General features: G+C 36.2%; 1 protein-coding gene across 1 annotated transcript; it reads right to left on the bottom strand.

The window, feature by feature from the left end:
- Positions 1–179: 179 nt before the first annotated feature.
- LOC115620053 (sodium-dependent dopamine transporter) lies at positions 180–10389 on the bottom strand. The gene is made up of 7 exons (XM_030513186.1): positions 10212–10389; positions 3833–3967; positions 3620–3774; positions 2173–2345; positions 1734–2111; positions 1424–1661; positions 180–1165 (listed from the first exon to the last, which is right to left on the bottom strand). Exons 1-7 carry the CDS (start codon positions 10387–10389, stop codon positions 554–556), a joined length of 1869 nt encoding a protein of 622 aa, XP_030369046.1. The 3' UTR covers positions 180–553.
- Positions 10390–14359: the final 3970 nt, after the last annotated feature.

Genomic DNA, 14359 nt, shown 5'->3' with positions numbered 1-14359 from the left:
GCATTCACATTTTTTAAAGCTTGATCTACACACATATACTTTACTTATTTACAAAATATGTGCACCGAATCGGAGCATTTTGCTTATTTATCAATATTCAAAAATTCCCTTTTGCGTTTGCACAAAACACAACGTTCGACAGTGATTTACATTTGTGTTGCTTAAAAATGTTTGTCACTCTTTACGGTTTGTATTATTGGTAATTATTTGTATTATCTACACAGCATTTTGACTAATTGCATTTAGATATACGTGTATATTGGCGACGCAATTACATATTGCTCTAATAGATACGCATGTATATGTATATGAAACTAAAGACTAGTCCTAACTTAATGGCTTATGGTTTTTGGGCTGCAACATTTTGTGGTGCCGAAACCTAAGTACGTTGTATATGAAGTTTGCATTCGGGTCCCAGACACAATGCCTAAGAGCTACCTATATAAGATAAACTAAAATATAAGAACGGGGAAGTTCACAATACGCGAACCAAGTTGTTGGTAAATTTTCAAATCTATACGTAATAAATTTGAAAACGAGCTATCGGCCGAACTCAGACATCCTCGCCCTCCTTCGCATCCGTCAGACGCACCAGAGTTATCTCGGTGGTGACGCCATTAACAGCCACTTGTTGATCACGCCAGGGTGTGGTTAGGGTGCGCAGCCGCTGTTTGAGGTTGCCCGGCGTTGTGATTAGCTTATAAATGGCAACGGCCGGTATCATGACGACCGAAGAGCCGGCTATGCACCAGCCCAGAGCATTTGCCCAGCTTGGGTACACATAGTCCCCATAAGTTAGGGGCTCATAGCCAATTAGACCATATACCGTGATGAACAACAGGAAGATGGGCGCCACAAAGCGCCAGCATACCTGCCAATACCTGCCCGGCGGAAAACCAATCATGTCGCGAATATCCTCGCTAAAGCGATCCGTGCCGTAGATCCAGGAAACAGCAATGGCCTCGAAGAACACGGCCACCAGTATGGAGTAACCGGCGGCGTAGCGATCCAGCAAATGGAAGAAGTAGAAACCGCCCTGTGTACAACTGGCCAGACCCACCACAAAATACAGCGAGAAAAGGCACGCCACGAAGAGTTCGCGATTTTTTCGTATTTTGGGGAACTCATCGCTCAAGGCTGTAATAATGGCCTCCGAACCGCCAAACTGTTCGAATTACAAAAGCTTTAGTTATTGTCTCTTAATTGGAAAACAAACTATAAACACAGAAAACAAAACCGTTACGAACAAAAACAAAATCATCATTTTTACCACAGTTTTTTTGATAAAAAATTACCCTTTTTTTTAGTTTTTTATACAAATTTTCAAATCAGTGAAATTATATACACGAACAAAAAGTTTATCATTGCAAAAGCTTACAAGATTACATATGAAATGATTATTCAGTTGTTTTATCGCACTTACCGAACTATCTAGCCCCAATGTCAGCAACATCATGAAAAATATTAGAGCCCAGAAAGTACTTCCTGGCATGGTAGCAATGGCTGCGGGATAGACGACAAAGACCAGACCAGGTCCCTCGGTGGCGACATCCTCAATATTCTGACCCGAAGTGTGCGCCATATAGCCCAGAACAGCGAAAATAACAAATCCGGCAATAAAACTGGTAGCCGAGTTAATAAAGCTCGTGAGCAGCGCATCTCTAGATGTTATATTCGAGTTGGAGTTGGAGTTAGTCTATATTCAACAAATCGATTATTCAAACAGGACTTACTTGTACACATTGTTGTGGTATTTATTGTACGATGCATAAGCCAGAAGTACTCCAAAGCCGGGGCCTAATGAGAAAAATACCTGTGTGGCGGCATCAACCCAAACCTCTGCCTTGTAGATCGCATCGAAATTCGGATTTAAGTAGTACTGAATTCCCATAGCCGAGCCGGGCAGTGTTATGCCTCGGATGAGTAGGATGAGTAGCACTACGTAGGGAAAAAGTGCTGTGAACCACACAACCTTACCGGACGTGCTAATGCCCTTCCAGAGGGAGAAGTAGCATATAAGATATACCATGAGCAGGCACAGCGCCATGTCCCACTTGATGGCGCCCAAGTCGTGGATGCCCTCGCTCTGATTTAGTTCCAGTATATAACGGCTGTGTAATATAAATGTAGTTAGTTGGGATGAACTTCTGAAGTTCTCCCTGTCCTACTTACTTGAAATACTCTGAGGCCGCAGATTGAAAACGCTCTGCAGGAGCAATTGGCGCCATGCTTGCAAATGTGGTGTTCGTATAGGACTCATTGGCATAGAACAAACTCTGATTGCTGAAGGCATAGAAGTCGCTGAGGTTACCTACAAGGCCGCGCGAACTATTCTGACCTTCGAACTGAAGACAAGAGACAGGAAATTTAAATGAAAAACGATTTTCAAGCAAAGAAATTATGATTCCTCCTCATTAATTACTTTTAACCTCGATAACCTCATTAACATTAAATCTTCTAGAGCATAATATAATAATGTGTAACGAAGGTAGATCTCAAATAAAGGACTTTTGCTCTAAGACCTATATCGTAATGTAACAATAATAAATTGAGATGTTTAAATTCAAATGAAATTTAAATAACTCGTGTTGCCTTGATATTAGATGAGTCTTCATACCAAGTTTGGTGAATGTAGGCTCAACCGTGTCAGAAATCCAGGAGTTCATCCAGACAGACGGACATATCAATTCGCCTCGCCATGCTGATTAACAATACATATACTTTGTCCAACTGACTGTTACATACTTTTCACAAATTTACCCTACGGATACATAAAAATGAATATCGCAAATGTGTGTACTTCCCCAAATGTTTTTATATAAATATTGAGTTTTAGAAGGATTTTTTTTGCAGGTATGATCCGCTAAAAGTTTCGCCTACTTTGCAGTTTTCAATCTAAGACCATAAAAGATGCATTTAAAAACATTCCTTTCCTTTTATTAAATAAATTGAAACAGGAAAAAAATGGCTATCGAGTGAAGCTACAATGGAAACGTAGAGTCGAGCGAACAACTCTTAAGCCATGTGCCCGCTCGTACACAGAGACATATACAAGTATATGTTTATTTACAGCTTCAATAGCTTACATATGTCTACAGCTAAATTGCATCTTTTTTTTAATTTCATTTATTTGATAGGAGGAAAATTACAGAGTTTGAGAGTAGAGGTAAGCAGAAAGAATTTCTGAATTTTTGAATATAGCTACTGACAGAGCACGTTTATTGCTATAACTTCAGGACACAAGGCGCTAAAGGAATGTAGTTCTCGAATTTGAAATACCTAGAATTAGAGGAGTTATCGAAATTCGGGGTGGTGTGAGGTGCATCGAAAGAAAAACTAAAACTTATCCTAAGTCATAGAAAGTACAATCTAGATACCATGTTTGGTTATTATAAGTTGGGCTTATACGGATGGACATGGCTATATCGACTGGCCTTGACCCACTACTCAGGAGTATATTACTTTTCTTGAAGTCTGCCAAAAATTATCTACAATTATTTATCGTCCCATTGAGAAACTCGGTTTCATCCCCTCTGTTTTTGACGCTTAATATAACATATTAGCGTTAAACTTTATGAATAAACAAATTCGAATAAATGGAAATAAATGTTGTTTTTACCGGCCTGCAGTTGGGCGTGTTCCATGCATTGTCGCAGGATGTCCATGGCAGCACATTGGTAAATGAGGCAAAGAAGAAACGCAGGGACCACGCAATAATCACATTGTAATAGAAGTCCACATAGAATGCAATAAGCACCACTGCATAACCAATGCCTGAAAAAACATATTCAGTTGAGTCTAAAATTCGTTTACTACAGGTGTAAAAACTTACCTTTAAAGAGCGGCACTAGACGTCCCCAACATGTGATGGCACCCTTCCGATTGTGCTGCCCCAAGGCCAATTCCATATAGAACAATGGTATGCCACCCACTACCAACATTATACAGTAGGGCACGAGGAAGGCGCCTGAAAATATTCAATAAACTGATGCTTTAAAAATTAGCTACAAAATGCACATGAGAACCCATTTACTGGACACCAGAGTAACAATGACAGCAGGGCAACTATTTACAAGCCAGAAATCACATTATCATCATCATTATCATCGTCAACGTCGCCTCTAGGGCCGGCACAACAGCAATCTCACTGCAATTTTTTAAATAATTTATGCCCAACAGTGAACCCAAAAAAAGAAGATCGCAGGTAAAATCTCCTGTAATTAAAAAAACACTTTCAGAAGCACTCCACTCCATGAAATGAAAATCACATATACAAGTATTCTTTTTGAAATGCGGCCAAAGATTAAATAAATAAAATAAATGTATATAAAACTTTGCTGACAAACATATGTATGTGCCATTTGTATCTTATTAATTAAAACCAATTTAAATTACATAAAATAGTTCTGGGTGTATTTCTCAACATATATTTTAAATATGCTTAGTTTGGATAAGGCCACGACCTATTGGAAAAACGGTTAAGGAATGGAAGATGAAGACTTCTTGTAGTGTTGATGATAGCCTAACCTGCAGTTCTTTAACACATTAAAGCAATAAATTAGAGTCAGTAAAAAGAAAATATAATTAAAACCATTTAAAAACCTGAAAGCTTTTCGAAATTAAAACTGAACTGGACACAAAGAGCGATGTGTTAGTGTCCACTGCATATGCTATTTTTTAGTCACTGTGTGTGCCTGCTGTGTACGAGGATACTCGTATGTAGAGCCATTGACAGGCTGGCTGTCCCTCTCTGGTTGTAAGAGTGTATGAAAACAAAATCAAATTGTTTTACAAGTGCCATTCTAAGGGCATTTAAAAATATTAGCAGCAGCCGAACAGGCGGACGGTGGTGCCAAGACCCACACCTACTACTACCTACCACCCCTTCAATGTGGGGGTGCACCCATATAACACATACAAGTATACTGTCTCTGGCGCTTTGGGCTCCATGGCTGTCTCATGCAGTCAATAAGCCTGGCACTCTCCCCTCCTTTTGCGTCCTGGTGCCGGCAATCGCTAAAGTGCCATCGATACTTCGTTGAGTGACAGCGGGCGTTTTATGATTTGATTATGTCTATTAGCAGACAAAGTGGATGACAAAGTCGAAAAGGTTGGCAGGCATCAGGCCAGAAGGGAAGGAACAACAGCGGCCATTAAGTATGCCTCTACAAGTATATGCCTGCCCTTATGTATGTAGGTGAAACGTATGTACATACATAAATGCCATTGACAATTATGCCATGCAGAGAAGTGTAAAACGAAATGCAAAAACAAAAAGTGCACAGGAACTTTAAATCAAATCTAAGAACTGAGCTTCGCCCAAGAAAATTAGGGGGAGCAAGAGGAAGAGGCATCTGTTGAAGATGCTGTAATTTCCGCTGCTTAAACGGCACTTCCGGTCTGCCGATTCGAGGCTATGAGAGGCTGGACTGTGGACTGTGGACTGCGGACTGTGGAGGCAGTTGACGACCAACTAAATACAAACCGAAATGAAAGCAGTTTTTAAATTATGACATTTATAGATTATTAGGAACTGACTGCGAGTAATCAAATTTATGATTCAACTCAGCGCCGACATCAAAGCCGCACCTACTACTTCAATAGTACAACATACATATTTGCATACTATAAGTATGTATGTATGTCAGTGTATGAGCGTGAAGTACCTAAGTTGTCAAAAGCAGCGCAGTTGCTGCGAATGGGGAGCGATTTGCATGCCATTGGCAGCATTTGAACATTGCAAACTTCAAGCGGATATAGGACGCGCAGGAACAAGCCCGAATGTGTGTGTGTCTGTAACAGATACACGCTGTTGACGTCATCTACTATGTAATCGAATTTCGGACGCTTTAAAACAACAACATAGGCAAAGGCAAAAGCGAAAGTGAGACAGTTACTAGTGGTGTACAAATATTTACGAATATAACGTACTATACATACTATATGCAATTCCAAGTACATACTATCTTACCAGCAGCAATCGAAGAATATACAAAAATCACTAGTCTTCAAGAGAAGACGATAGCAAGTACATACAACACTGGTACTGCATTTATATTAACATTTTATTATTAAATCTTAGATTCTTAAGTTCCTTTGCACAAAACAACCACGAACAGACGAGACTTGCCAAATGAAATATCAAAATAGCGTTCAACTTGTTGGTTCACCTACATTTAGTTTTCTGAACCTGTAAAAGATGCCAAAGGTGCATTTTACTTGGACTCCTTAGATATATTCTAATTTCTATTCTTACTAGTAATTACTCGGAAATATATAAATGTATGAAGTCAATTTCAATTGTAAATGATATTAAAACTTCTACTAAAACTTCAACTCAAATCCAAAATTTTCTACCACTATGTAATAAAATACACCTTATTCTGTTTTTACATGGTCTTTTTTTACACGGTTTTGATTTAACACGGATTGAAAATTAAAAACTTTATTCCATTTAGCACGATTCAAAATAGCACAAAATAAATAAATAAAAATTCGTATATGGGTCGTTATGCACATTATATAAGTGATTTAATAAAATAAACATAAATCCTTGCTTTTTCACTGATTTCAATAGATTTTAGATATAAGCAACCAATCACCTATTTTTGCATATGATCAATATCTTTTTTACAGGACTTTTTCTGGAACCAACCTGCCGTGTAAAAACAGAATAAGGTGTAGTTAATTATTAATTACTATTTCCGTGCCTTTTTCGTTGGAAAAGTTTTTATTAACTGAAAATAAAATCAAACAAATCTTAATTAGCTTAATAGCTGCGTAGATCCTACGTACGTTGCTGGAATTAGTTCACTTCCACATCAAAATATGCCAAATGATGACCTAAGCTTTAACTTACAAATACTATACCATATAGCTGTCAGATAAATTGTATACCTACTATTATTAGGAACTCTTTAATGCGGTTTCCATGTGTATAACTAAAATACAAAGTGATCTGATTATGGTATAGACGACATAGCATCAACTGTTGCACTTGCTAATAATCAGTTTTGGTAGAAAATTAAAGCTAATTGTCGAATAATGTATTAATATTTTATTCAATATGTAATATACATATTGTATGTATAATCAATTTAAACGATTAAAAGTAATGTTCTGTCAATCAAACCATTCTAAAATAACATATTCAATGCTCCTGTTTCATAGATTCAACAAATTTTTGTAGTCAATGCTGTTTTAAGCAGTCTATTGATATTAATAGAAAATAATCTATGAGGAATGTTAGTAGACTGTGTGCTAATCAATAATTTCGCTTTTATTTTAAGCTACACATTCAGTAGTTCACGCTTTCGAATCTGACAATAAATGACCACTCCATACCAGGTTTAATGACTCTTATGTACCCTATACCTACCCTACACTGTAATTAAACTAAAACAAAACTATGTATTATATAAATTTAAAAACTAATAACAACCAAATTCCTGCACAGAAAATATATGTACTATACATGAAAATTTCATTTTTAACATTCCCAACGTTTTAGATTTACAAAATGGGTTTGTCACGCGAAGTTTCTTCAAAGATACCAATCTACAACTATGACTCTAAGAACATTGCATGTGCTCCTTTGTAACTATCTTTTATATTATATTCACACTTAACTTCAAATATGTTTTGTAATAATAAAAAATAATTATTTAAAATGAAATTCTTATATATATACAAATGTACTTGTTTCCCATCTTTAACAAAACATTAATAAAATAAATTTTGTGAGCAACAATGCTGCTTATCTTTCGGTACAAATGATTGCCAGAAGAATTACTTATATCAGAACTGTTACTTTTGTCTTCTTATATGAATTAATTAGGCTAATTCAGAGATACGATTGTGGATAGTGGGAGCTAAATTAATTAATTATATTCCTTTACAAATATGCATTCGTTTTCATTGTGGAACACCGAGAAGACAAAATTTTACAATATGTTTTTTTATGCAACAAAATAATATGATGGAGGAACATACATATATACACGCTGACATATAAATAGACAGACTTTTGTTTATAAGCAAAGATGACTACATAAGGATAGTAGTACATTGTACAGACTAAGCTGTAACACTCACATTTTTGCACCTTTCTTTGAAATGGAAAATGTGGTAATTTTTCGGGAACACAAACTGTATACGATATTCAAAAAATATATCACTTTAAGTTCAAATATATAGAAATTTATGCAACAGCTCTCTCGACTTATATTTTAATAGAAGCTGATACAATTTTCAAATCAATCTAGCATTAAATTGCTTTTAGAAGATATGTATAACCTTTCTTCCTTAGTAAGAGTATCTAAAGATCTCTTCAACTCTACATATCTAATGCATATGTATGTATGTTTATCGACTCAGTGTGCTGGTGTTTTATGTGTACTTTAGATTTACATATAGTTTTAACAAAAAATCGAATAAAACAAACACTAAATTAATCTATTATTTATGAACACTTCAAGGTTAGCATATAATTTAATAATTGTCCTACCTAAAACAGATCTTAAAGATATAAGAAAACAAAAAAAACTGAATTACATCAAAAAATTGATTTTCACACCGCGTTAAGCCCAGTTATAGTCAGCTTATTTGAAAGCGGAAATTCTTGCCTGTTCAAGATTTTTCGATTGATATATGGAACAAGTTAAAACCATGGCATCATGTACTGGTGTTTTCGCTACTACATGTAAGTATATAAAAATTAAACATCCATTTACTAATCATCATTCAGTAGCCACATAATGACGCTTATTTTTGCTTAAAGCTGTACGGCTCCAGTTAAAGATCTTATGAGTTGCACTTAATTCCTTTCTGTCATTATCGTAGACTATATCCAGAGAAATAAAATCAAACACGATTGTAGGAAACCGTATTTTTTCTATGGGTTAAACAAATTGTTCCAATGCAATGTTGCCAAATATTTTAAGTATATAAAAACGAAAAAATAAATTTACTATCATCATTCAGTAGCCACATAATGATGCCTATTTTTGCCGAAGGCTGTACAGCTCCAGTTAAAGATCTTATGAGTTGCACTTAAATCCTATCTGTCATTATCGTCGACACATTTGACCAATTGCTTGTAATAATAAAATGCCCACTAAGCTGGCATTAGACTCTAATAATCGCTCACTCGCTTGCCCCAACCTGTAGCTGCTGCTTCTGTTGCTGGGCAGGCCTTGAGCTTGGCAACGCCAACAGCTAAAGGCGACCGGGGAGGACATAAAATGACAACTAAGCTGTCACTGATTGAACGCAATGAAGCGTATGAAAATGAAAAGTGGTTTTCCTTTTATTTTCTCAAACTTTAAGAGAGCGTTGAAGTTGAAATGCGCCAAATGCTGCAACAAGTATGAAATAGTCGTAACTAAACCACATACCTATGTACACGTACATATAGTATTATGAAAAAGGGATATACTTACATACATACATACATACACACACATAAGTACAAAGTAGAGATGGCTATGAAAAATCATTTCAACGCTTAAGTGCCTCCGTCAGAAACGTGTGCAGCACATGAATTTCCAACAATGCGCGCATTATTTTGATGATAGGGTGTACGGGTGCCACGCACAAAAAGCCTAGAGAGAAGTCAACGCAACTCGCTCCGCACACACACACACACACACACACGCATCTAAACGCAAATATATACATATATGCTGAGTCACTCACTCAGTGGCATATTGCGGTAAGTCCAAATGCGATTATGACTGCCAGATTTAGTTGTCATACAAAAGCACTTAACTTTGAAATTGTTTTGAATGATGGCGGTGCGTACAAGGATCATACGTAATTGTGTGTGTGCTATGTATGTGTGTGTGTGTGTGTGGGTAATTTTGTACGGGAAGTGCGCGCTTATGCCTTGCTTCACACAACCAAGAATTGCGCTCGCCTTCCTGCACGCTGCCCAAGCTAATAGCAGCACTTTAGAAGCTCTTACATACGAGAGTATAAACACACGCATACTCCTATACCCTCGTACTACGCTGACTAACTTGTCAAAGTGTTAAGCAGTCGGCAGTCGGCAGTCGGCCGTTGGCAGCTCGAACAATGGGGCTGAGAAAAGTCAAGTCAAGTCAAGCCATTTGCCTTTTCCTGAAGCTCAATGATGCGTAAAGTAATATAAATTATATGGCATTGTTTCATGGACCACTAATTGGCCCGACGACGACTCTCTGGCCACTTACCACCGCCATTTTTGTAGCACAAATAGGGAAATCTCCACACGTTTGCTAAATCGACGGCGAATCCAATAACCGACAATAAAAAATCCACCTTGCCGCTCCATGTTTCGCGTTGATCGGTGCTGTCGTTATCGCTATCGCGTGGCGTCGGCGTCTTTCCTATTTGTCCTGTTGGTGACATCGCCGTTACGACGATGTCCTCCTCTCCCAAGACGTCGACGTCGTCGCTTCTGTTGCCGTCGTCGCACCCAAAATCTGTAAAATTGATAGAGAAATGCGCGTATTTATTTCTATTTTTCTCTTTTTGGGTAACATAATACTCTTTATAGCACACCCCGGCCGCTTCGCACTCTTCATCAGCATGCATATTTGCATGTTCTTGACGTGTCACCAAACACAGCAACAACAACCACAGGAACTACAACAACATACATACATAGAAACACTGCTTAAGCCCACACTTAATACACAATTGAGTTGTTGTTTGAACTGTCCATAACACTTGAAACCTGTTTGGCCACGACATGTGCTCTGGCCCTTGAAGTGCTTGCTGGCATATTACGTATACGACAGGTGGCGCTCACACACACACACACACACACACCAAGCGACCACTCTACACACCTCTCTGACAGCGAATAAAACATACACGTATATGAAGCTTGACCTGCTCAAAAAAAATAAAATAAAGGCTGGATTATTATTGGTATTTTTATTGCCTATCATTTGCATTGAAAGTGTGGGCGAACAACACGAAAAGAAGAGAAAACCATTGTGTTATTTTTAGCAGCATTCTGCTGTCCAGCTAATTAAACTTAGCTTATGCCCCATTTAGTGACGCTTACGTTCCTTTATCTAATTTAAGCTTCAGATTTAAATGCGCGCACAGCAGCAGGTCTCTTAATTAATCACAATTGCCTATCACATTTGCAATTAAAAAATTTAACAAACGCACGCTCAGTGAATCGCATATTTTTTTAATTGTGCCACTAAGCTATTCCTAAACTTCGGAGCATGTAGCATGTGTAAAAGGACTAAACGCACTGTCCTTTTAATACATAAGCCAAGTTAATTAATAATATAACACGGTGCAGCAAAGAATACTTTGCAGAAGTAATTAAGATACCTAAGTTTTAAGGTTTATTTATTTGTTTGTTAATGACACGCTTCTCAATTTACCTTCAGCTTGAGCCACGCTTGCATAATTTGACATTTTCTTCACGAATCACTTCTTAATTATTGTTCTATAAACTGGTAGCTTAATGATCATGCATTATTTTAGAACGTATTTAATTCACTTAATACTTTAAGCACATTCCACATATTAATTATAATTGCCGAACAGAATTCATTTGTACTTCATAGTCTGCTCAGATCTTACACTGTCCGCTCTGTTCAACCAACACGTTCTGCGTCTAAAACGCAACTGATTTGCTCGAGCAACAGTTGCCATCGCCCTCAGCTTCCCATACCCGATGCGGTGCTCATAAATGTATCTGAGCGCGGTCAGACTACTTAGCTATGAGTTGTACAAAAGCCACGACACGGCGCTGACCATACGCTACAGCATTGTCTCGTATTTCATTTGCGAAAACCAACAAATTCTGGTCTAGGTATCCTACCAAGAGTCGAAAGTACTGCGGTTACCAGAGCAGGGGGCTTTGCTTTACTGCAGCTTGCAATTAATTATGTATATACTCGTATGTATGTATGTATGTATACTTGCATACAAACCTACTTGTTAACTTTTGCGTGCAAGTGAAACCAAATTAAGTAATTGAAATATGCAAAAGGTATTTCTGTGCTAATGAGGGTTTGGTAGCTTAAAACCAAAATTTGAAAGTGAACGGATTTGCTTCTATAGCACTACAAATATACGTACAATGTATGACTAAAATTTTATTTGGTTTAATTGTTGTCTAATTGTGTTGTTTTTACTTTAATGCCGTGTAGGAATTTTGCTAATTTTTAAAAACTTAATATATTCTTATAGACAAGCGTATTTACCTATTTTACATTTCCATTATACGCTCTACTTAGTATTTAAATTTATTTTGCTTAACTTTTGTCTAATTGTGTTGTTTTTACTTTAACGCGTTGTGGGGATTTTGCTAATTTATAATAATTGAAAATATTGTAATAGACAGATAGATAGGGATTTTTCTGGCTTGCAATAATTTATAATAATGTAATAGACAAGCATTATCACGTGTTTTAATGACAGATTAACTTATACACTAGCGCTAACAATACTACAAAAATACTTTTTAACAATATTGAAAATGAAATTTATACAAAAGCGTACCTTAAATAAACATTGTGATGGCTTTTAAATATATTTCCAAACATATACATCTTGTAGTATGTGATTATTAGATAAAACTAATTAAATACTTGTATCTATCGACAGCAAAAAATTGTTTATTTATTTCTCACTTGGGCATTGTGTGAGCACGTTACATGCAATGTATTTAAAAACAAATACAAAGATTTTTTTAAGTAATACGGTTTTTATTGTGGTCTGTGATGTGGTCGATTAAAAATGTAATATCTTATTTCTTTTGGGTGTTACAACATCTAAAATAGACCCACTTTTAAAATCTGATCTACAACCAACAGACTAACAATGTGGCCAATTTATATATAATTGATTAAAAAATAATGTTGTGTTTCAATATTATATTTTCGAAAACAGTAAAGCTGAATTTTTTAATAAAAGAATAGCTAAATTTCGTTTCACATATAAAAAAAAAAACCCAAACGTTTCATTAATACATAAAAAGGTGTATGTATAAATTTAAATAAAATTCTCATATCAAGTGTTATTGTGATAATTAGAAACGAAAAATAACAGAAAATAATAGCCATAAGAGTAATTTCTGCCAATACTCTGCCGACAGCAGCTGCTGTTGTTGCTTTGGCTCATAACAGCAAGCCCCATGAATATAATATTTTTAATTAACTTTTAAATTTGTACAAGAAGAAATTCATAAATTTACATTAAAAATTGTGTAAACTGTTTACAATTTGAACAGTTGGATACTATATTGTTGTTTTTATATATCGATTACACAGTACATACCTTTTATTTTTGCAATTTAAATCGTACAACTTTGCCAATCCATATTTTTGTTTAGTCTTTCCAAAAACCAACCAACTTATTAAAAATGTTTATAAGAACACACTATAAATTGCTCAATTATAAATAGTTATAAAACGCGACAAAAATTTATATTGTTAACCGCAAGACGTCAAAATGCATATAAAATATGAAACTTTATGAATGGAGCACCAAAAGGGAAATTAATATTTCTTTTGCGCAGTAGGATATAGTTCCGTTATTGCGCTAACGGTAACATTGGAACGTATGCACGCGCTTGCTGGCTGACAGCGGCTTTTATAGCCTGCGACAAGTGGTTGCAACGAACACTCCACCACACACGCACACACACAAATACACAATCGTGTGTGTGTTGTGTGTGAGTGTGTGGGTGTTGACTGTCAGAAGCAGTCACATTTCTGTTTTGCTAGTCAAATGTCGCATGCGCCAAGGAAACGTTCCCAGAACGGAAGTGTCCAATTAGAGTTGCCTTTGTGCAAGAGTGTGTGCGTGTACACGTATATTGTATGAGTATATGTGCTTGTGTGCGTGCGCATGTTAAGCTACATTTAAATACTTAAATATCCTCCTGCTGTGTGAAAGCTTTTTCATACAACTTTAACAGAGCACTGTTAAACAGCTTTCAGATATGTAAATGCATTGTTCTGTGCTTCATTAATTCGCTTAGACTGTGTGATATTGTTAGTATTGATTGCAGTCGACGCGCTTATTTATTTCGAAAATAGTCACGCACCGCGCTGTGTCTCAAATCGGAAATAATAGCAGCAACAAGTGCATTTAATTCGATCTTAAAGTTTCACTTTAACTAAATACATTTTTTTTTTAAATATAGATAAAATAATATAATAAAATATGGATACGTTTTAATTCGTTTTAAGCAAAATTGTGATAAATTGTAAAAGTTTAAATTACTTTATTATTTTACCAACATGTTCAAAATGGTGTGTTGCTGTTTTTAAAATGTTTTAAAAACTGGTGTATTTGTACAAGTATGTGTACATTAACCGCATGCCCGCAAAACAATAACAAA

This window comes from Scaptodrosophila lebanonensis, unplaced genomic scaffold (assembly GCF_003285725.1).
Source record: "Scaptodrosophila lebanonensis strain 11010-0011.00,11010-0021.00 unplaced genomic scaffold, SlebRS2 tig00000001-arrow-pilon, whole genome shotgun sequence".
NCBI lineage: Eukaryota > Metazoa > Arthropoda > Insecta > Diptera > Drosophilidae > Scaptodrosophila > Scaptodrosophila lebanonensis.
The sequence above is the reverse complement of the archived record's forward strand: the minus strand, read 5'-3'. Positions and strand labels throughout refer to the sequence as shown.

What these genes read in the sequence shown, in the direction of transcription:
- LOC115620053 (XM_030513186.1), bottom strand. Translation starts at nt 10,389, where the DNA reads ATGTCACCAACAGGACAAATAGGAAAGACGCCGACGCCACGCGATAGC. An exon ending in GCGGCCTCAGAGTATTTCAA is followed by an intron (nt 2,112 to 2,172) that starts GTAAGTAGGACA and finishes TATATTACACAG; the next exon opens with CCGTTATATACTGGAACTAA. An exon ending in TACCACAACAATGTGTACAA is followed by an intron (nt 1,662 to 1,733) that starts GTAAGTCCTGTT and finishes TATAACATCTAG; the next exon opens with AGATGCGCTGCTCACGAGCT.